Here is a 24,171-nt window from a genome sequence, read left to right on the forward strand (position 1 = left end):
AGTACATCTAAGAGGAATAAATATTGTAGGCTACATATAGACGGAAGAACTTCCTTGGAAAACCCCATGTAAGTCAGGTACTAAGGATACCTTAATTGAATTAGGCCAATTTTCCAGTCAGAATTCATGAGCAAAAGGGTAAACATGATTTTTAAACATTACCCTTTCTAAATAACATAACTTAGGGTCTACTTGAGTTTTCTTTGCCCGCTCATAATAAGAATAGGAGAAATAAAAAGTAAAAAACATTTTAACCACAGTCAATGTAAATTTGAGTTTTAGACAGAAGGTATTTATATGATTATGTATTGTATATGATACTCTGATACTCTGTTTTAGTTTATAATTTTTGGGATAAATAAACGTTTTCATTTCATTTATCAGGGTTTAAATCATAAGACATTAAAACTCCTAGGTCTCGTATGGCACTCTTCCGTGACAGGATGCATTATTCAAGCGTGTAGAAGAAGTCAATACGTTGCTCGGTATGATGATAAGATACCAAGCTGCAGATTTCAAAACAAATCCATGCTGTAAGCCAGGCACCAGTTGTCGATTGAGTGCAAACATTTTGGGAGTTTGAAAAGTCTGCCTGAGACTTTATGTAGGTAGGTACACCGGATGGGCACACGGGAGGGACTAAGGCTAACATATCTTGTAGTGTCAGCGTTCGCCGCTAGAACTGCTAAGTTGAAAAAATTTAAATTATTTTTTTTTTATTTTAGTTACGGTATAAAATTAACTTTGTAATTATAAAATATTGTTTTAAAATTATAAATTTAATTTTTAATTTTTAAAATTAAACTGTCATAACATAACCTAACCAACCAGACTTGCTGATAATATAAACACTAGGTATATGAGATAAAATCTAATTAATGATTACGTATAATTTTTAATTAATTATAAAATTAATTTTAAAATTTAGCCTAGTAGGCCTATTATAAAACTAAACGGTCATAACCTAATCTAACCAAAAAAACTTGCTCATATGAAAAATTTGTTGACAAAATGTTAGTGCTGCCAGCGGGATTCGAACCCGGAACCTCCTGAACATCAATCTGAAACGCTACCAACTATGCCACGAATTCCGCTGAAATCACATCGTTTCGTTACGGTAATCGTGTTGCCTCAAAGAGAAGACATTAGCCACTAGAGATGACGTCACTACACCTTCAGCCTTCGTCCCTCCCGTGTGCCCATTCCGTAGGTACACTGTTTGAAAACCTTGATATCATCGGCCAACAGCAAGCACTTAGAGTTGATACAATCCACAGCATTGTTAAAAATATGTAGGCTAAGTCAATGACACAGGTCAACTAGGCTACTCTTTGTTATGAAATCCTACTTGGGCTGCGGTAGGCCTACTATTATTTTTTGACTGACCTTTGAAAATGTTATGATGTAGCCTACCTACTTTGGTAAATGAGATCAAGGAGAGTAACTTAAAAAAGGCCTATTTCAAACCTTCTCTTACTAGGCCATAAGATAAATCCGCATGAAGCTACGAAGTTGGATTTGGAGATTGTTCAAATTTTACTTCAACAAAACAACCATTCTAGGAAACTACCAATTTGCTAGTGCAGGAATGGTAAAAATGTCAAGAAAATTATAGGCTATGCTAAGCCTAGATGGGATAGGCCGACCTAGATGACAGAAAATTTGAAGGCCTAGGTATAGATGTTTGTAGAAATTAATGTTAGGCCTACTGTAACTTAACTACACAATAATTTTAATAGTCCTACCATCCAAAAATAGTCATTATTATGTAGATAATTTAAACCGTATTTACATCATTATATGTACCCGTTAAAAAATATATTCTTAGGGCTAGTCTGTGATATAGATTCAGGCTCACAGACCTAAGCTGACCTAACCTACTTTTAAAGATGCAGACCATCCTGCTAAATTCATCATATGTATAAGTTGGTATGTAAATTGCATAATACTAACCGATTCAACTGATTGAGGAAATGTCCATGCACAATCTAGAATCACACTTTCACCAGATAAAAACCAAAATTTTACAAAATACCAATCATCAACCACTAACTAGAGCGAGAGCGCGAAAATGATGGCGATGCGATGACGACTACGAAAAAATTGTAAACATCAACGATCACCATTCTCCCCCACCACCATGGCGTAAACATATGGTATGAAGATAGACATTTTGTTCAACAAAGGCCGTCAGATATAAGATAATTATTTAAACCAAGCTGGTATCATTGATTAAGAACAGTGCGATTCATATTTGTTTTATGGAAATATTAAAAGAACTATTTACTGGAGATTTTGTCTAAATAGTTTCAAAAGGTGTAACATTAATAATCAAATATGGCTCGGATTCCACTATAAACTGTAGGTCCCTTAAAATACCTACTTTTTATGGTCGCCATCGCCATTTCACTGAAAAGTATAAAAGTAAAAAGTATCAATAAGTAGGCAACATCAAAGCCCACGCAACTTGGCCAAATTTTGTATCGTATCACTATATCAGTGAGAAACATAGCGTTAAAAACTTCAAATGATTACGAATGGATCCAAGGATAGTAATTTGTGTTAGGGCGTATGTGCATTATAGATTTCTTATCATCCTAATTGATCAGGTGACGGATCTTCACACACACCAGACCATACCTTCCTTAAAACTCGTTAGGGGTTGTCCCATGGCCACCTTTAACTCCAGGCCGAGGCCTTCGTCTTTAAAGTGGCAACGTCACAAGTAGTGTTGTTTGCAGGAAGCTATTGGTATTTGTGTAATTTTTAAAAATACGACAGATAAGTTACTGGGATATAAAAATATTGACTCTATTTTAAATGTACAGAAATATATTTTCAATTGATATTGTTTTGGTTTTCAATTCTATATGTTTTATTTTCAATCTTTTGATAAATTTATATTTATAAATTTAAATAAATAATACGCGAAATAATTAGCCGGTGTCATCCAGCTGTCTGCCATGTTATGCTATGGGACGTCTGGCGCTGAACAACACTACTCAACACTACAACGTTGCCAAATCCACCACGCCGCGGCCGGCGGCCTGAAGTTAAAGGTGGCCGTGCCCCATCCCATACGGTGTAGGCTAAAGAGAAAATGTTCATATTGTAGGGTATACTTTTTTGTTTTTGTAACTTCTTTTATTAAACCTAAACAGTCCTAAACCAACCTAAACCAATGATTTCTCTGCATTTCTAACAAAACAAACTAAGCAGTAAAATTAGTCCTATAAATAAGAAAAATACAATGTATGTCATTGAGTTGGTAATATCTTGGTCAATCATGACCATTTCATGTAATAAAAATTGATATAAAACTGTTAATCTCGTTTAAAAATTATTTCATGCAAGTTGGCAAACATAAATGCGTTTTACATAGTAAACTGTCGACAAGTCTTTCTAAAACCTTGCTTTGATGGCCTTTGACATTGCTAAACCCTAGCTGGTTTACAGCTCGTTGTCATGGCAACACAGTGTGTGTTTGTTTTGTTTACTTTCGGTTGTCAAAAAGAATATTTATTTGTTCTGCATTCCCTGTAGTGATCCTACTGTTCCTTTATTTGTTTAGGTTTAATTTGCGAGTAAAAAAAGGATCGTAATGACTGAATGAGTTATTCCTGTATTAACAGCCAAAATATACGCTAGACATGTCTTACAGAGATTTAAGGAGTAAGTAACTGTTTCCTTTACAAATAGGTAGTAATTTCTGCTAATTTAGTTACCAAATATTCTAATCTATGTTATACAGTAGCCTATTTTGTTTTAAAGAGAAAGCTATGTAGCTAGATATATGTAACTAGGTTTATCATTTTTGAAAATGCTAAATTGTTTATAGATTTTACTGAGATGATGAGAGCACTAGGCTACAACAGACTTATCTCCATGGAGAACTTTCGCTCACCCAACTTCCCATTGGTAGCAGAAATCCTGGTTTGGCTCACACATAGGTTTGATCCTGATGCAGATATTCATACAGAATATCACAGCGAGGACGAAAGGGTCATGATGGTTCGGTCTGTCGCAGAATTCATGGTAAAGCTATAGGGGTATATTGTATATTTCCAAAACTAACCTAGGCCTCTCCATCTTGTGCTATCCCTTCAAAGTTAAAATCTCCACCATTTTACTTGTGTTCTCCTCATCACTCGTCTTTTCTCTTTCTTTTGCGACTACCTTTCTGTTTCTTTCGCTCATTCATAATCAACTCCATTTTCCTAGGACTAATGCATTCTCATTAATTCTCACATTTGCCTGAGATCATGTCCAAACCAATTTAGGTCCAGTTTTGTTTTTTAGCGAATTTCCCTATAGGGAAGTAGCTATTACCGTAGGTCTCATGGTAAGACCTAGGCCCGGGACCGATTTACTTTTTCATTTTGATGTCCCCAGAGGCCAAAAACACCATTCGTTCAAATTTTTATATATGTATATATATGTCCATCCGCACGATAACTTGAGTAATTTTTGTCCGATTTTGATAACATTTGGTTTGAAGGTGTAAGGCGGGATAAACTTAAATGAGTTCGAACCAGCATGATCGGACCATGGGAACGGGGTTTAACGGGGGGTTTTATGGGGTAAAAATGGCTTCTTCTCATTTTTTACCCTTAAAACACACAATTTATCAATTTTTCTCCAGACTTTTTTAAAGAGCTTAAAAAAACAAATAATTTAGTACATCAAAGTGTTTTTGTAGGTACAATAATTGGTTATGGAGAAAATTTAAAAAAAATTTATATTAAAATTCCCTTTCTTATTCTTATGGAGAATATTATAATATGTTGTAGTTGGCTTGTTTATGAATAAATTTTGATCAAACTTGGCGTTTTCATTTATTTCATACTAAGCTATTGATATTTTAATAAAAAACACACTTTATTAGTTTCCCTGTAGCATAGCTGTAGCTGTAGCATAGCTGTAGCAGCTAAACTAGGTACTCGTTAAACATAAATTTTAATTTAATAGATTATTAATTAAAAATCAATCCAGGCAAATGGAAATTCGCTAAGTCGGCAGGTTTGCTGCAGCGGGGGTATTTCTACTCTCCCTGTTAAATCTTAAATTAGGCTAATGCTCTTATGTACTAACATTCCCAACACGGTTCCAGCTTTGTTTATTTTTAACAGTATGCTACACCATACTCCTTTTAGTAGGACCTTTTAAATTTTTTTCAATACACTTTAATTGCTTCATACTTTCCACAAATTTTGCCCATTTTCCAGGCCGTCAATGCTGGGGTCAAGTTGAACACCAAGTGGCTCTACCAAGCAGACGGCTATGCAGTCAAGGAGCTCTTAAAAGTTGCGGGCCTGCTTTACGATGCTTTGAAGGTTGACAGATCTCCCAATGAACAGCATAGTCTGATCACATCCTCAATGATAGATCTATCCTCACGAGTAAGTGTGATATAGTTATAAGTTTTAGTTTTAACCTCAACCGTCCATCATAGACTAAGATTATCTGTGCAATGAGGGTAAAGCACCATACATTGGCAAGCCACTGTGGTACTCCAGTGATAAGTAAATAGTTGCGGTCGTATTCAAACCAGCAGGTATTGGCTTGTCAGCCCAAGAAACCAATGAGCCTGTGTTTACTTTTAGAAGAGCCAGAAGGAGAAAAAAACCTATAATTCTTCAATATATTTTTTTAATCTAGTTAAAGTTAGGAGGGGCCTGGAGCTTACTACTAATTTCCCCATTGGGGGGAGGGAGCTAAAAGCTTACTACTAATTCCACATCCAAAAAACACTCTAAAGCAGCCACATATAAATTTTTTTTTAATAGGGAGACAAAGAAGAAGGGGCACCGAACTGCTCAACACCATGTTTGACACTAGAATGCTCAGGCCCGTTTTTGACCCTGTCAGCGCCCTAGGCACAACTAATAGTAGCGCCCCTTTGCAATATATATAAAAGGGTGTCCACCGACCGGGAAATCCGGGAATCATGCGGGAATTTTATGAACCGGGAATTATGTGTAAATTTTGTATTTCTACCTGGAGTTTTCAAATTACCGTGATCGCGCATGACAACAGTTTCCGTGACCGCGGGAGACGATAATGTCTACACTCGGCCGCTAGATATTCAGAATATTGCCACGATCACGGAAGACGATGATAATGTCCACACGAACGCGCGAAACAGCAAGAATTTTACCGCGATCGCGGAAGACGATGATGATCTCCACACAACTGCGGAACATGATTAACATTTTGCTGCAATCGCGGGAGACGATTGCCATGTATCCACGACCGCGGGAGACGGCTACGATGTCTACAGGACCGCGGGAGGTACAATAATGATTTACACGGCCGCGAGGGACGATCGGAATTATGCCACGATCGCGCAAGACAATGATAATGTCCACATGACCGCGGGAAAAAATCAGAATTTTGCCTCATTCACGGAAGACGATGATCTCCATATGTCCACAGGACCGCAGGAGATACAATAATGATTTCTACACGGCCGCGAGGGATGATCAGAATATTTCCGCGATCACGGAAGGCGATGATAATGGCCACACGATCTCGGGAAAAGCTCAGTACTTTGCATAATTTGCGGAAGAGGATGATGATCTCCACAAGACCGAGGGAGATGATTACAATTTTTTTACAATCGTGGGAGGCGATTAATATGTTCAAACGACCGCGGGGGACGATATAATGATGTCTTCACGGCCGCGAGGGGTGGTCAGAATTTGACCACGATCGCGCAAGACGAAGATAATGTCCTTACGACCGCGGGAAAAGATCAGAATTTTGCCTCATTCGCGGTAGACGATGATAATCTCCTCACGACCGCCGGATATGCTCATATATTACTTTGATCATGGAAGACGATAATTATGTCTAAACGACCTGACCGCTGAAAATAGTAAGAATCTCGCCGCAAACGCGGGAGACGATTACGATGTCTACACGGCGGCGAGGGATTATTAGATAGTTTACCGCAATCGCATGCAAACATCCACCAATTTTTTTTTATTTTCCAAATTTTTGGCGCCCCCCAAAAAAGCCATTTGCCTTGCGCCCTAGGCACGTGCCTACCGTGCCTATTCGGTAAATCGGCCCTGAGAATGCTGAATTCTGCGGTTGCGCCACTAGTGTCAAGGTTCCAACCAGTGTCTCCACTAGTTGCGCTACCAGTTGCTCATGGCTAATAGCCGCCTAAAAGGCCTGATGTTTTTCAGTTTGTTTTTTGTTTCCCTTGACTGTGAATAGGCCTAATAATTAAATCATTCAATGAAGATGTTAGTAAGGGTTTCTTGGATAAAGTCATATGCTATTTTTCTAAAATCACTTGACTTTTATGTAAACATAGATTAAATGTCAATCAATCAATCAATCAAGAAATTTATTTACACAATAATTACCAATACATAGCGTATTGTTACAAAAGTGCAAAAACCACAAATGGTTTGTAAACAAATTGTTTCTTATTTATCAGTTTGAATCAGTAGCATGCAGTTTTATGAGTCCTTGATTGTCTTTTGAGTGATTAATATCAAAAAAAAGACAACAAAGACACAAATACATTTTTGTATATCTATGTCCATGACGTACCTACCAGATTTATTTAGGTTTTCCTCTACAATGATCAAAAAGTTAAGTCCATGTTTCCTACTAAAAATTGTAATACTTCGGCTAACATCCTCGTTCATCATTTGTAGGAATCTTCATCTTATAGGTGTTCTTCATTGTATAGGCTAATAACGATAATAAATCCTTAAAAAAAACATTATCTATATTTCTTCTACTTGGTGGAGTTCTATGACTTGTTATGTGTCCATAGCTTGCAAATCGGTTCTTTCAATGATAGTCAAGAAATACCGTACTGTGTCAATTCAATGTAGGTACTTATTTGGATAATATATCAAATTGTCCAGGCTTTCTCACTTTTTTAATTGTATGCAAACCCAAATTCAAAGAGTAAATATTTAATTTCAACCAGGTCGGTAAAATTTAATTTTTGTAGGACTCATTTTCTTGAATTACAACTTAAATATTAACAGCAATTAAATTATCCAGCTGATCATAATGTAAACAATTATGTTCCTCATAAAGATGACATGGAAACTTTAAATCCACTGGAGCAGAGCCCTAGGGACTTTTTTAACAAATTAAGGTCAGTTTGCAAATCTACGCAACACGCTCTTTCCGATGAGACATTAATGGTCAAAATTGGTTAAGAATTGGTAGAGAAGTTTAAAGGACAAATTTTGTGTTGGCATATTAATTATATAGAAGATTAAGATAGATAGTAGGCCTATTTTATTAATTCTATGTAAATTAAACTTGGCTCCTGAATTGTGATGGTGCCACACAAGTGCACATCAGGCTTCAGCACACTTCAAGAAACTGGCAACTGCTTAACCTATATACCAGAGTGTGTATTTTAAAACGTTAACAATTTAACTTTCTTAGGATATTAAAGCAGGACTCAAAGGTACAACATTCTTAGCTCATTACAATGCTACGGTCTACGTTCCTGACTTTCATGCACTTATCTGTCTTGAAGCTTTCAGACTTAAAGTTAACACGAGAGCTGGCATCCAGGATCACAGCAAAAGGAGCGTCCCTATACCAACTACTGGGGAAAGAAGTTCAGTTGAGGGTGAGTTTTCTATTTTTTAGATATAGTCCAATCGAAACACAACAGGGTCTAGAAATGGTTCGTAAAACAAAATTGGATGTGTTGCTAGCCTAGTGGTGAGTGTGGGTGATGGGGTTTTTATTGTCCTAGTACGCTAGGAAGGAGCCTGGGATTATTTTTCACATTACTTCAGGTTAGACCTAAGGGTTGTGGCATTATCACTTAGGTAAAATCATTGGTGATCTGGCGGGATTTGAATCCAGGACCAAAGTCCCACGCTCTAACCCATAGATCGGCTTGCTCCCTGTGGCGTATACAAACAAATTTTATAGGCATGGCATGGACCGTTTTTCCTCTAAAGCGTTTAATGTTCTCGATCACAACATGCCACTAGCGTTGAATCACACAAAACAATATAAAATTATTCCAGGGTTTAAACAGTTAAGTTGTTAAAAAGGTTGTTGAAGTACACATTTTTTTGTCATTTTAGGAAGAGCGGTTGGCAAGCGTGAGTTCTCAGTTGGAGCTGTCAGTCGTAGAGGAGGGCCTCAAAGAAGCAATCACTACCAGCAAAAACAGTGTTACCACCACTCAAGTAAGGAATATAAATTTAGAATTTAAACTAAATTAAATATATTTTTTAATGGAGTCATATTTGATTTAATACTTTGACTTTAATATTGTTTGTGTTTGTATGTGCTTGAATTTGCAGCCCTACTTGTAAAATAGTTCAACTACCTATTAGTTAATTTTTAGACAATTTACCTAGTTAAAAACTATTTTATCCCTTACATACATTTTTTCTACTATCACTGATATTTGAAAATAACCTCTTGATATAGTAAATTGTGTAGTTGTAATGTAAATAAAACATATATACACTTGTATTAAATATATCAATAACATTTATATGCCTATGTTTCACAATCAGAGATTTGTGGGCTAATTGTTGTAGTATAAACTAATAAAGCTGTTTTTGAATCTAATTTTATCTGCCCTAGATAAGCAATTACAAAATTAAGACACGATAAAAAATAATCCTAACTTATGAAGAAATGAAATATTATTTTAATTCCTAACTTTTCAGGCTGCCATAGAAAATGTTGCCGCAACAGAAACGAGTCTTGACGCCAAAATTGAAAAAAGGAAACAAGATCTTGAGCGCAACAACAAACGATTGCAAACACTCAAAAAAGTCAGGTGACTACCAAAATAAAGATCAAATTGCAAGCTTTATTTATGTTAACTGCTAATCAAAGTCAATAGACTAAATAATGCTAATGGTAAATCACATATGAAGTATGTTTTTTAGTAAACACTCGCATCTATTCAATTTTCATTTTCATTGGAAGATATTCTTGAACACCCAACTACTCTCTTTTAACAATTCTAAAACTCTTTTCTGAACACATTCATTTCTGGGAACTGCACTCATCTGTATGTAGAATTTTTTGAGAGGATAGCAGGCTTACCTGAATGGGAAAGAGTCCAAACTGGCACAGGAAACACAAAACAAAACTTTACACTATATACACAACTGCTACATTTTCCACATTTTCCAGTTTTCCAGTTCCACAACCAAAGAAAACTACAACATCCGAGGCTTCAACACTTGTGAAACGAAGAACATTATCTACCAACTACAATGTAACAAATGTGAGGCACAGTATGTAGGCCTATCCACCAATAGCCTCAGAACCAGGATGAATGGCCATAGACAAGATGTATCTACTGGATACAAAGACAAACCAGTTGTACAACATGCTCAGAGCCACAACAACCCTAGTTTCAATGACTGCTTTACAACCAAAATAGTCAAATCACTGCCTCCTCAATGTAACCAGTCACAACTGAGAAGATGGGAATTGTCTTATCAATGGTTTACTAAGTCTAGACAACCCCCAAACCTAAACCTGAGATAATACCTTTCATCTAACCCACTCCACTTCAACATCCAACCCTAGCAGGCTTACATATTTATTCATATACAGACTGTCCCAAAAGTCCCGGACCGGTTTAATATTTTCAAAACGACAACAGATAAATCAACAAGATTTGGTACATCAACATCACACCTAAAAATCTACTTTTTTATGGAAATATAAATTTTCTGTCACATCATGGGGACGTCCCGCAAGGAGTCAGAAGGAAATCTTAAATAGAAGCATAGGTTGACATGTAAATCAGATTAAAGGTCTTTACTAGCAGAATATAATGCTGCAAATTTAAACTCAAACGGACAACCAAGTCAAGAGTAACAGTGGTTCAAAGATTCATTTAATTTGCATTTGGGGGCAGAGCCCTAGGAGTCAGAACATTTTTGTTAGCGTAAGCATAGGTCGATATGCACATCAAATTAAAGGTCTTCACTAGTAGATTACAATGCCGTAAATTCAAGCTCAAAAGAACGCCTGAGTAAAAAATGGCAGTCGTTCAAAGATTCAAAATGGCAGGTTCAAGAAATCTTTGAACGGCCGCCATTTTGTAACGGGTGATCCTTTTGAGGCGCGGTTTCCGGCATTGAACTCTGCTAGCTAAGCCCTTTAAACTGATGTGCATATTGACCTATGCTCCTATTTAAGATTTCCTTCTGACTCCTCGTGGGACGTCCCCATGATATGACAGAAAACTGATAGTTCCTTAAAAAAGTAGATTTTTTAGTGTGGTGTTAATGTGCAAAATTTTATTGATTTATCTGTTGTCGTTTAGGAAATATTAAACCGGTCCGGGACTTTTGGGACAGTCTGTATATATAGTGCATATAAGATAAACTGAAACTGTGTTTTTTGAATTCATACTATTGGCAACACTGACTCAACAACTCACTGGCCACCATTTTGGACATCTAGAAAACTCTCTCTTCCTTAGTTGAAAATGCTGTCAGTGACAGTGAAATATTCTAATGTTTGTGTATATAGTGTAAAGTTTTGTTTTGTGTTTCCTGTGCCAGTTTGGACTCTTTCCCATTCAGGTAAGCCTGCTATCCTCTCAAAAATCCTAAAAAATCTATGTCCTTGTGCTCTATGCTACACCTTTCATCTGTATGTAGAGTTTACTGGCACCCGGTAGTAAACCTGATGCTTGTGTAATAGTACAATAGGTACTAAGAGTAATACAATTGCATATTAGAGGTAGTAAACCAAGTAAAATTGGCAACATTTTGTAATAATATACATTTCTTAAGCTGAAAAACACAAAAGCTAACAATATCTCAGTGCTGCACTAATACTTTTATGCTGGACCAGTAAATAAAATATTTTGGAGGATAATGCATAATCTCCCACTATCATTCCTGAACCTTAACAGAATTCCACACAAGTTAACATAAAATTTAAAACAAATGATTACCTTTAGTTGGAAATGTTATATTCTCTCATAAACCTGTTTTTCTAGAGTTTTAAGGAGTTTTACTACTAGAACTACCTAAAACAGGAATACCTTATGTGGCATGTGAGGTTTGTTTTGACTGATCCACAGACCAGCTTTCCTAGAGGAGTTTGAACGTCTAGAGGTGGAGTTGCGTCGTCTGTACCAAGACTACCTCACCAGGTTTCGCTGTGTTGCCTTCCTCGAGCAGCAACTAGAAGATGCTGAGCTAGCGGAGCAGGATCGTTTGGAACTGAGACAGGTTAGTTTTTTACTCAGCTGCTAAATAATGTAATGTTTTTTATCTGTGATTACCTAAAGATGCTTGTAGAGATTCTTAGATTAGGTACTCTGGTACATTTGTATACATAATATGCTGCTAGTCAAAGAAGTAGCTCTAATCAAAATATTAATAGACACCACTTGGCAGTTCAGTTTCATTATGCCTACTTTTATTTTTACTATGGACATGTAGACGCATGTTGGTCGTGTGCCGAGTCTCGACTGAAAACGCTCATTTAAAAAATGTCAGTTTCCCAGCCATATACATACAACACTGATTCAAGGTCTTTTTCCCGGTTATCAAAACTCAAGAACAATTTTATACACAAAGAATCTCTATTTTCATTTAAGGATACCATACAAATTATTGCACTTGCGATTAATTAAATCTGTTATGTAAGGAAAAACATTTTTAATCTTACTTGGTTTGGATTTTGCTTTCAAAACGTGATCGTAAATGGTTGTGGTATTTGTAAACAACATTCAATGTAAACATATCAGTAACAGCTAGAAGAAATAATCTTGATTCGAACAGCTGTTCGTTATTTCATAGATGAACATATGTGATAAACATTGGGAAATTACAAAAAATGGCACAAAATTGGGTTTTTAAACGTCCGTCATTTTATTTACAAAGTGGTGACGCCATATTTTAATGGCTAAAGACAATCTCGCCAATCCAGTGAATACATTAAAATGATTTGGAACTTGATAGGTACTCTCGTTTTTCAGGAGAAGGCCGCGTAAAATGGCTCTTGGGCCGTGACAGACAGGAAGACAGACGACAGACAGACAGAAATTTAGATGAGACTTGTTTCGGTTTCTTTAATGTATAAAACGTAAAAATAACCTAAAAGTTTATGATTCTGAGCAATGTAAAGACAAAACTCTAATTTTATTTATATAGACAACTAACTTGGATCTATCGTTAAATTGTACAACCTCGATTGGACACTATAAGTTGAAATAAATACAAACAATAATTTTCTTTCCCTACAAATACTTAGGTTGAGTTTCTTATTGTTGAAAGCTTTTAAATATTTATAGGGGAAATATAAATATGCAGTCACTTACAAAATCAGAAAATACCTAATATAAGGAAATTTTTAAAGTATTATCATTGAATTTGTACTGCTTAGATCTGAAAAACTTAGTTTATCATACTGCAACCAGTTTTGAATTTGAATGTTTTAGGCGGCAACGAGAAAGATGTTGGAGAAAATGCGGCAAGAAGAAGCTTTAAAACTGCTGGATGATGATTTGATGGACCCGAGCTCAATTGCACCAACTGAGCCTTTGGAACCAACCAAAGCAGTTCAGTCTCAAGGATCCAAAATAACTAGAGTCAGAACCTCAACGGGTGCTGGTGAGTTGAAATATTTGGTAAAAAGATTATAATGGGTAAGAACTTTATGTGAATATTAAGTTGGATTGTAATGATATCCAGTTAGTTATTACTTTATCTCAATCTTCTTTTTTGTTGGAAAAAGCACTTGGCTTAGGAATTAATAAAATGAGAAGGAAACACATTCACATTTAACTCATATGACAAAAAAAGGTCAATGCAGCTAATAAAAAAGTTAACTACACATTAAACTTGATATCATACTCCTCCGATTGGTTCTTCAGATAAAAAGTAAATGAGTTATATTACTGCTTCATTCTAAAACAACCCCTTAAAAGGGCGAAATATCAAGTTTGATTCAAGCTAAGTTTTTATTTTCCATCAACTGCTTGAAACTTTTCTTCTGCGAGTTTGTTGTGTATTGGTTCCAATTCTCTTTAATTTTTACCTCAATCTTGTGGTAATTTTCTTGGATTTCTCTTCATTATATTGGTGATTGAAACAGTGGCCAATAAAAGGTAGTTTTGATTGTTCAAAATATAATTATATGTAGCAAAATGGTCAGAGATCACATGTTTAAGTCGAATGGTTGCTGGTTCGAACCTCTGTAGGTCGAATCTGGACCCATAGACCATTAAAGAGTCCAAATAAGAGTGAGTCCAAAACCAATTGAGATTAATTACCTTGTGACTTTTAAACTATGGATTCTATAAACCACAAGTAGACTAGATTGAAACTTAGGCAAATTCAAAACCGAAGTGAGATAAATAATTAAATTGCTTGCAAGTGCTGTACAGCATTGCACTTTTTACAACAAGTGTTTGTTATAATTTTAAAGTAAGTAAAACTATTAAGAACTATCGAGAATGTAGGTTACGAGTGACCAAGAAATGTGCGTCTGTATTTATGTTTAGACTCAGGAAAATGTCCAAAAATATAATCATTATTCGATTCCTCAAACTGTTTCAGCCGGCAGTAGAGTGTATGGTGGCATGAACGTAGGCGAAGATGAGAGTTTGGACAGTGATAGCGATCTGTTGTTGGATGATGACAACGAATCAGCTTCCGATGACGATTTGGAGCTTCTAGACCCATCGGGAAACCTAACGGACCACTCGGACGATGACTTCTAATTGGGTAGACCCATAGTAGTTTAAGTTATAGAAATAGAGAATAAACATATCTATATCCAAACAAACTTTTTCCAAAGAGTACCCTAAGCTTTTCTTACCCTTGAAGCCCTGAGGATATTTTGATAATTGTTTTAGTGTGCTAAAATATTATACTACACTACATTCAAAATCAAATTTAGGACAGTAAAAATCGAGATTCTCATAGGATTATGTATTTAAATGATATTCAGTATCACAATAATTTTACAACTAAATACAAATGTAACAATAACGATCACAACCATGTTGCCGCGTAGGGCTTGAGTCAGATTTCTCGTAGACACCTAGTATTTACAAAGTGAGCATCTCATGAATATGCCCCATATTATACAGTCACTCTTCACATTCACACGTTGATTAATGTGACAGGATGAAGGTCGTTGGTACAGTCATCACTAGAATTGCAGGAGCAAGTACAGTCAAGAATGATTTTTGTCTAATCTGATTGGACTAAAGTGAAAGTGTACAGTAATATCTCACTGTTTTCTAATCTAATTAGATCTTATCCACAAGATATCTTGCTAGAGAGCTCTCAAGCTAGAGTACAGTCAAACCTGATAGGAACAAAATTATTTTTCTTTTCTTACCCAATTGTAATTATGTGCATGACTTTTATTTGAACTCAATAACATAAAATAACTGTTATGTTTACTTTTTGTGACGGTCCTGAAATCGATGTTTCAATAACCTTCATCCTGTTGACTCTAAATGCCATTAAGATTGTAATGAAGTGCTTATGGTAACCATAAATATAGCCTAACCTAGACTAGGAATGAAACCTAGAAACGAAACCTAGAATGTAACCTAGACTAGAAATGAAACCTAGAAACGAAACCTAGAATGTAACATAGAAAACAATCTGTCAAGAGAGTTTTGTCAGTTGATGAGTTCATTCATAGCCAGGAGTAATTGGAAATGACAATAAATGTAGAATTTGTGTACAACTGAATGCAAAATGTTGCTGCAATTTGTGTAAAGGTAGCATAGTTGTTAACTTACAGCTTTATTTAGTTTTGACATCTCCACATCTCCAAATCCTTGTTTAATTATATAATTTCCTTCAACAATGCATTTATACAAAACGAACGCAGAATAATCCCAAAGACAAGAGTTTGTTTCGTATAATCAACATATTTCTCTAGCACTCAAAATGTAAAAAAAATCTGCAAGTTCACTGATTTAAAATTCAGAACTATTTAAAAATGAAATATTATTATTTTGGTTGAATACAAATTGCAGCATTCCAGTGTAAATTTTAAAATATATAGAATCCTCTGTCCATAAAAATATTCCAAGTAAGCAACTGTTAACACGCATACAAACACATTCATTCAAGATTCTTTTGCTTTAAGGGTGGCCATAAAAAATCTTTTCATGTTGCTTTGCATTTCTGGTAAAAATATACTGTGCTTTGACAATGGATTTGATGTTGCTCAATACTAACCAAACTAGTTAAAAAAATATATTACAAATGTATATGAAACACAACGTGAAAGAAGAACAGTTATTTTTCTGTACACAGTAACTAAAACTAAATACAATTTTCGAATACAAATCCTAAACACTACTTATTGCTTTGATTGTGTCAATACAAAAAGGTTTTAAATTGAATAATTTTCCATGTTGAATTAGAGTGATTGGATGTAAAATACTACTGAAAACTTGTGAATAATATTTAGTCATAAAAAGTTGAGGTTCTGTACGTAGAGAATGCAGAAATGTTTGACTCTTCTTATTTGAAACATTGGCCTTGATTAGCCTTGAGATTGTTGTTTGTTTTATACGACTAATAATGTTTTGCAAACTTGTGCAAGTTAGATCTATTACAAACAGTTAACCATTTTCTCAATACTATACAGTTTACTTTCTTTTTTGGTAACTCTAGCATTAGGGACACTTCGTTCACTATTGTGCTGGATATTAAATCTTTACAACTATTTTATTCTTTGGAATATATCCGTGGCACTCAAATAGAAATAGATTTACGAGTCCATATTTTCAGCCATTTTAATTTCCAAAACAGCACAAAGCATTTTTATGGCACAAATTACATATATTTTTAGAGCATTCTCTATAGAGTTACCCCATTAATAACAACGAGAAAACACTTGTTGTGTATTCCGTTTCTGCTAATCCGATCTCGGTGAAGGATTTGGTAGAGCTTTTTTATGTAATACCATAACTATTGGATACTGAAGTAGTTTCAATAGTCAAAGGTAGTTCTGTATATTTATGAACATACTAAGCTTCTGTTTTAGGAATTAAAATAGCCAAATAAATATTTTAATTTACTGAAATTTTAACAAAACCGATATGTCTCTGATGAAAGGTAAAATTTATGAGGGAGAGAAAACATTGTGCAGTTTTTATTTGTCTACATCTGTTCAGATTAGGCAGATTTTCAATTCAGTGGATTTTGGAATTGGACTCTACTATTTACTTAATAAAAGTACATGTTGTTCAATTTATCCTAGGCCACCCGACAATGACTAGAAGAACTATTTGAGATCGGTAATCGGTCAAGCACCAACCATTAACCAGCAACTATTTCCGCAAAGTGACTAGTTGCTACACATTGCTTTGGTTGATTCAACTGGTTGTATTGCATTGTTTGCCGGTTTTACGATTTGATTAGTGTCACATTACGTGCCCACTGATCGTAAGATATGACATCTGCTCACAGATTTGATGTGATGTGTTACACCTGACAATGAGGTTAGTGTTAGCTGGCCGCAGATGGTGTTGGAACCTTGTGGATCGGCTTGGCGGTTATTTCCGGCAGCCCACAAACCGGACTAGTTCGGTTCCATTGATCCCCGACTGCTCGTATGAGACGGTCTCGGTACCGGCAGAGGGTTCGATCCACTACACTTGCTGATCGTACACAGTCGTCTCCTCCAAATTCACAAACCCTGTAAAAGGATTTTGGAAATGGAGTTATGCAATCTCTTTAATGAAAATGAATAACCTATATCTGCAAGTAAGTAAGCTAACCAAACATATAATTTGACATAGAATGTATCTAATAATTGACAATTTGTTTGGATATTTATTATTATTAGGGATTATAAAACACCTGATATTCAAATTTCAAAATCTTAAGGTTACTAAGAGAGGTTACCTAGAATAGTGGTTTCCAAATACCTTGTCGCAAAACATGCGAAATCCTTATGTTTTTTTAACTATACTATAGTTGTGAAAAAACAGTATTATATTGCTAATAACCAAATTCGTAAGCATTCTTATAAATTAAAAATATAATGGAGAAAACTAATTTTAGAGTGTTTATTCAGAGTAATAATTTATTTTTGTAAAAATATACAACCGACTTCAAACGCTCTAAAAAGAATGAAATAATTTCAATAAAGTAAACTTTTGTATTAGGCAAGCTCACGTATTTTAAGTCGGTGCGGCTCTATGATGATTTTTGATACAAAATTGAAAGAGGGTGTCCATATTGCAGGTGACTATCTATAACTAAAGGTGTTAATCTGCATGTCTTTTTCATAGTTATGCGTTAAGTGTTATTTTATCGCCGTAATCAGAGATCGGCATTATAGTGGTATTAACGAGTATCTTTAAAAAGAATATAACGCATTTAAATGTTTCTAACTTGGAAAAGTAACGTTTTAATACTAAACTAGCTCCTTTTCCCTATCATAATATCAAACTAAATTATTTTCCTATTCATATAGAACATTTGTGTGTGTTATTTTCATAATGCATTTATTCTGAAGTAAACGTAAAATACAAGAAAATATTTCCTTTGATATATAAATAAAACAGTTCAGTATATTTTTTATATATTTATGTTATCCAGCTACAATTTATTGATTTTCAAAATGCACACACAATATTTAATGTCAATCATATTTGCAGTTTGAGCCGCACCGACTTGAAATACGTAAGCTTGCCTAATACAAAAGTTTACTTTATTGAAATTATTTCATTCTTTTTAGAGCGTTTGAAGTCGGTTGTACATTTTTACAAAAATAAATTATTTCATGATTTTTAGTGACTGTATAATTATCTATATATTAATTACTTGAGAATTTTTGATAAGCAAAACTGTTTGAAACAATCAAAAGTTCCACAGAACAATCATTATTTTAAAACTGCTTGAGTCACCTGTTCAGGTTACATAATCACATCTTTAGATATTCCTTAAGAAAGAAAGAGTTGTCCATTACATTAGGCCTAATGAAAAACTAATTGTCTTTTCTAGATACATTGAAATGTCAGACATCATCGTTTCCTGCAATCGGTGTACTTCTACATTATAAAAAGAAATACAGTAACGTCTCAAGCCTTTTGGAACAATATGAAAGTTATTCCTCAGCTACCAGCACTAAAAAATCTCTCAAAAGTGGAAAATTGGTCGTTAGCACCACACTACCTTTCGTATAGTACCTTTGGAAAATATTATATGAAAGATTGGTTCAGCTAAAAGTGGTGTAAGTCATGTAGGGGGTTTTGTTTGCTCAAGATATAGCCTAGTCGAAATTGCAAATCATCTTCCTCTAGGACATTCCGAAGCAGGCATAATATTGATATGTTATAGTAACTGGGTAGAGAATATTAATAAACATTCCACATCTGCAAATGAAATATGTATATGAAAGATTGGTTCAGCTAAAAGTGGTGCAAGCCATGTAGGTGGTTTTGTTTGATCAAGATATAGCCTAGTCGAAATTGCAAATCATCTTCCTCTATGACTTTCCGAAGCAGGTATAATAGTATTGATATGATATAGTAACTGGGTAGAGAATATCAATAAACATTCCACATCTGCAAATGCATGTTTAGTAATTAAAATATTTAACACTTTTGAGACAATTGACGATTATGCACTGTCACACTTCTTAGGTCATGTAAGGGATAATTGCATTTGGTTTATATTTATACCTGTTTTACGAATGCTTTGGTTTTCACAATACACCTTAATTACTTGTCAATATCATACAGCTATTCACTGAAACATATATGTTTTTGTAAGTCAGAATATTCAATACTAAAAACAGAATTACTGTATACACAAATCAGGTCAAACGTTAAAATACATTTTTTATAGTAACCAAAACAAAACGCATTTTTCTCGATGTAATTCAGGCTCCATGGCAAGAAATAGTTTATTGATCAATATGAAGCATCTGTTTCAGGAAGAATTGTCTGTAGCTTCATTTAAATGGTTTCAACTAACAGCTGTAAGAATGTTATTAATATTTATTGCCTTCTCTGCACAAATGTAAACAATCTGCACAAATGTAAACAAAATAAATGTTGAATATTTAACCCTCCGAGTGTCACGCGTCATAAAAACGACGCACAACACACTTTGTGTAGGGTCACGCGTCGCTTTTAAGACGCACAAACATCGTTTACGGCGAAGGCTCTATGACTGACTGAATCGGATTGAACTGGATCGAGTTAGGTATCGTTCTTTCCGTAATATTCTAAGCTTTCTAAAGAGGTCTGTCTCTAAGCGCTATTCATTTTAGTTCCGAAAATATTGTAGCAGACAGCTGACGTGCGTGTATTTGTAAACAGCTAGGTTCCCCCGGACCGATGACTGATGTGTTTTATTACGTTTATCATTGTTTTAGTGTTAAAAATCAAAAGTAGTGATATACGTGGTGCATTATAAGAAGATTTAAGTGGTTTTGAAGTGCTGGTTGATGATCCTGAAGAAGTAGGTAGTGATATTGATGTAAATTATCAGCCAGATTCCTAGCTATGGTTAGGCTATGCATTCTTAGCTAAACGCTATGTACTGAAATCCGTTTTTCGCTCATAACTTATTTATTTGATAACTTACCTCGCTATATGATTATATATTTGTAATCCTCATTAAATTTAGAACAAAGTGGCTATTTTCAAATATTTATAGGCCTATAATTTATACAATTTCATTGAGCGCGAACTTATTTTTTTTTTGAAAATTTTCGAAATTATATTTTTTTTTTACCTAAAAATTTTTTTTTTTTTTAAATGTTCCTTATGTTTTATATATAATATTGAAGCCCATGATTTTCCAAACAAAATGGTATATAGAACATTAGAATTAACATTGTTTTAAGCTTCTCAGATCCGTTTTAATAAAACCTTGCAAAGGGGCCAAAAATAGGTGGACATTAAGGCCTAAACTATGGACACTCGGAGGGTTAAGGTTTTCAGAATTTTTCACCGAAACAAATATTATACTTAAACATAATATATAAGGTACCAAATAGAAACTCTCCTGGTTATTTTGGTGGTGGAACCACACTGATCGGTAAAAGAATCACAGAGAAATTGGTGAACATACATAGAAAAAAAAAAACATCGCCACAAACAAATTGAGAACCTCCTCCTTTTGTTGGTAGTGGGGAAGTCGGTTAAAAATAGTGTTTAACCCATACTGCAATTTTCATTACATGAGTACTAAATTATTGACAACCCTATAGTGGGAGTAAATACTACTGTAAAAGTGAACTTTAAAATAATTAAAAACCTACAGAGAAAATAAAGTTAATATTGACAAGCCTTAGATAAAAGTGAATATTTAATTATTGAAAACCCTTTAGTAAATGTGAATATTCAATTATCGACAAACCTGTAGTATAAGTGAATATCTAAATATTGACAAACATATACATAGTTAGTGAACACAAATATTAAGATACGTATTGACAAACCTGTAGTGATGCATGATGGCAGCATCACCTGGGACATTGACAGTTCCATGACCGGGGATAAACTCCCAAACAAAATGGTTCCCCACCTGCCAAAAAAAGTTCTAATAAGAAAAATATTAAATTTTACCGAAGCAACATTTCAATTCAGTTCTTTTCCATAGTGAAAACTTAGGGATTAAACACTTGTTCAGACTGCAACTTGGGGGGAGAAGAAGAGTGAGGTATGAAAACTTTTGTGGATCACATCGAAGGAAAAATTAAATGAGTCGATCCTTAAAAATAAGTGAAAGAGAACCAGCATAATTGGAGAACTAGTGATGTGAAGTGAAAGGTAGAAATGGGAAGTGTGATGAATTAGTGAAGCAGAAAGAAAAAGCTTGTTGATTTGAAAATGAGGAAATATATAATTGTATGGGTTTTAGTGAAGGGTGTTCTCTGAGACCTATTCTATTTTAATTACTAAAGATATGCAAAAAGCGTATGTTGTACTCAAACCTCAGCGCAACAGTTTTATCCCGTAAAACAAATTTTTGATTTAAGTTTATTTTGAATTAAGTTCACCTCATATGAGCTGGACACAGTTTGAGAACATTTGAAGATAATAATTTTTAACAAGTAGTTATGAGGAACCCTGAAGGAAGGCCAAAATTGTTGGGAAAATGTGAAGGGAGACATAGGGCAGACAGGAGCAATAGAGGGGCTTTTATGGTGCGGTTAATATCTCCTTAGATATGCATGGCACTGGAAGTATAAGTAAGTATAAACTTCAATTTTAATAATGTGCAATCAAGTGATGGTAACCTCACTACAAGGTCCACCTAGAAGAGGTACTTATATTTCCAGGGTATAAATAAATAGGGTTTAATTTCCATTTTCATTAATTATTCAAATTAAACCAATGTTTTTAAAGTCAAACCAACATGAATATGTCCGACTCTTGGTGAAGAAAGTAAAGATTTGTCAATTTAAAATGTACTAAACACATGTTTTTTTAAGTGTTTTTTTTTCCAAACTTGAAATTTTTGTGAGAGTTGCTAGCCTAGTGGTTGGCATCTCGAACCTCAATATAAGAGGGACGAATTCAATCTCAGGCATATCATCAAAAATTTGAGGGGTTGGACAGATTTCCTTCAAAGGAGTATGAGTTTCATAACATACTCCACTGGCATAGACAACAAAAAACTATTTAAGTTTAAACTCTTGAATACAAGCTGGTCAGAAGCAAAAACCCATACCTCTATCACTCGCTCTGGTCGGCAGATATACTTGCTCCGTTGCTTGTGTGGATGGAGTTTGGCTCTCCGTCGAGTCTTGTGCAGTGTCATAAGCTGAGTCTCCAGTGCGTTCCGTGGCCCGCCTCGGCTGTAGTCGTCTCCCCACTGGAGGTAGAAGAAGGCGTTCTGGAAACTGTAGGAGCCTGTGTTCCGGGTATTGATCCGCTTACCCATCCACCTATGGAATAATGTAACCTTTGATCAATTGTTATTGAAATTGAAAGTTTAAACTTGTTTAATATCCTTTCTCTTTATGTAAAACTTGAAAAATGTAACTTGTGTTTCTGGCATGTGGGGCAGTGACCTTTTTGGGGTAATATGTGTAAAAAATATAACACTAAGAAGTATACATGGCGATGTTTGAATTTCACTTTATGTTATGCACCTGAAAACACATCCTGAAGGGAACGGTGGAAGGAAGAAGACCTATAGGAAGATCAATAACTAGATAGTGGGGATCTGGTCCAGAAAGACATGAGACTTTGGGAATTGAAGAACAGGATACTTAGGACAGAGATAGATGGAGACGTGATGCTGAGTCCAAGTACCGACTGGGGTACAAATGGCCATGGCAGTAAGTAAGTTATGGCCTTAGAGTGCCCCAAAATACAGGCTTACAATCCTCAATTTCCTCCACTAACAGTTGATGTTATTATTTCAAAACAGCCTCTAGTCTTTTAAACTAGCTAGATCCGCCCATGGTTCCTCTTGTAAATTTTTTTGCCCATATATTGTAAATATTTATAAATACAACGACAATAGTGGGTGTGTTACCAGCCTAGTGGTTAGTGGTTACTGTCTCGAACATCGGTGTGAGAGGGAGGGTTTGATTCATAGGACACCCCCCCCCCCAAAAAATCATATATGTTTGGACCGCTTTCATATTTCCTGCATTTGCGAACCTCCTCCACACCTCCTTAAAAGTTCTAAAGTCATAGAAAGTAAAATTATACAGTCATAGACAGTAAAAAAAATGTTAAAAAGGTAGCATAAGAGAACCCCCTGAAGGTGCCACACAAGCTGGCGAAATATACGTAGGACGATACACAAACCTCTAGCAAGAACAACAAAGGAAATTTGGTTATATTCAAGCTCTTGAACCTGGGATGTTTGAAAATATTAAGATATCTTCAAGCAGAAGTTAAGATGGAGAATTCATCGTACTTTGAGGTTTATTTTTACTTACTCAATAAACTGTTGCAGCGTATCGTTGTGTCTCGGTACAATAAACTCGTCCAAGTCTATCAGCGCAATGTGGCTGAAGTGATACATGGTTCTGTACAGACAGTCATTGAGAGCCGCAAACAATCCTTCGGTTCTGATTTCGGTCTGCGAGGGAATGTCCAGCTTCCAGGGTAGAACGGATACTCTTCCTGGAAAGAGCAGATTATTATCATCCTACTGGAACATTTAATTACAAATTATAACATTTTGTTTGCTTTGAAATCAATCTATTACGTTA

At 35.1% G+C, this 24,171-nt stretch overlaps 3 protein-coding genes across 5 annotated transcripts in view; 1 reads left to right on the top strand and 2 right to left on the bottom strand.

Annotated features, from left to right (window-relative positions):
* The window catches only part of LOC129005030 (uncharacterized), a 63,870-nt gene extending 61,791 nt beyond the window's left edge, over nucleotides 1–2,079 (bottom strand). The window contains exon 1 of the mRNA XM_054433782.1: nucleotides 1,954–2,079. The gene's annotated coding sequence lies outside the window, so the exon portion shown is untranslated. The remainder of the gene's footprint in view (nucleotides 1–1,953) is intronic.
* Nucleotides 584–23,978, top strand: LOC129005037 (clusterin-associated protein 1 homolog). Of its 3 annotated transcripts, XM_054433795.1 has the most exons (10): nucleotides 3,576–3,672; nucleotides 3,839–4,035; nucleotides 5,226–5,399; nucleotides 8,522–8,617; nucleotides 9,087–9,191; nucleotides 9,684–9,796; nucleotides 12,074–12,224; nucleotides 13,439–13,610; nucleotides 14,559–14,726; nucleotides 23,913–23,978. In XM_054433795.1, exons 1-9 carry the CDS (start codon nucleotides 3,651–3,653, stop codon nucleotides 14,720–14,722), a joined length of 1,194 nt encoding a protein of 397 aa, XP_054289770.1. In that variant the 5' UTR covers nucleotides 3,576–3,650; the 3' UTR covers nucleotides 14,723–14,726; nucleotides 23,913–23,978. The 3 variants fall into 3 exon arrangements, with proteins under 3 accessions (XP_054289771.1, XP_054289770.1, XP_054289769.1); XM_054433796.1 differs by lacking the exons at nucleotides 3,576–3,672; nucleotides 23,913–23,978 and adding an exon at nucleotides 584–608 and having other exon boundaries at nucleotides 14,559–15,738; XM_054433794.1 differs by lacking the exon at nucleotides 23,913–23,978 and having other exon boundaries at nucleotides 14,559–15,738.
* Nucleotides 16,756–24,171, bottom strand: part of LOC129005034 (beta-1,4-galactosyltransferase galt-1-like) — a 43,868-nt gene continuing 36,452 nt past the window's right edge. Inside the window, exons 8-11 of the mRNA XM_054433790.1 lie at nucleotides 23,896–24,082; nucleotides 22,671–22,887; nucleotides 21,436–21,521; nucleotides 16,756–17,673 (exon numbers count right to left, since the gene is read on the bottom strand). Coding sequence (XP_054289765.1) covers nucleotides 17,484–17,673; nucleotides 21,436–21,521; nucleotides 22,671–22,887; nucleotides 23,896–24,082 — 680 coding nt within the window. The 3' untranslated portion in view covers nucleotides 16,756–17,483. The remainder of the gene's footprint in view (nucleotides 17,674–21,435; nucleotides 21,522–22,670; nucleotides 22,888–23,895; nucleotides 24,083–24,171) is intronic.

Source organism: Macrosteles quadrilineatus, unplaced genomic scaffold (genome assembly GCF_028750875.1).
Source record: "Macrosteles quadrilineatus isolate MER2022 unplaced genomic scaffold, UCM_ALF_1.0 Scaffold_14__1_contigs__length_3811126, whole genome shotgun sequence".
Lineage (NCBI taxonomy): Eukaryota > Metazoa > Arthropoda > Insecta > Hemiptera > Cicadellidae > Macrosteles > Macrosteles quadrilineatus.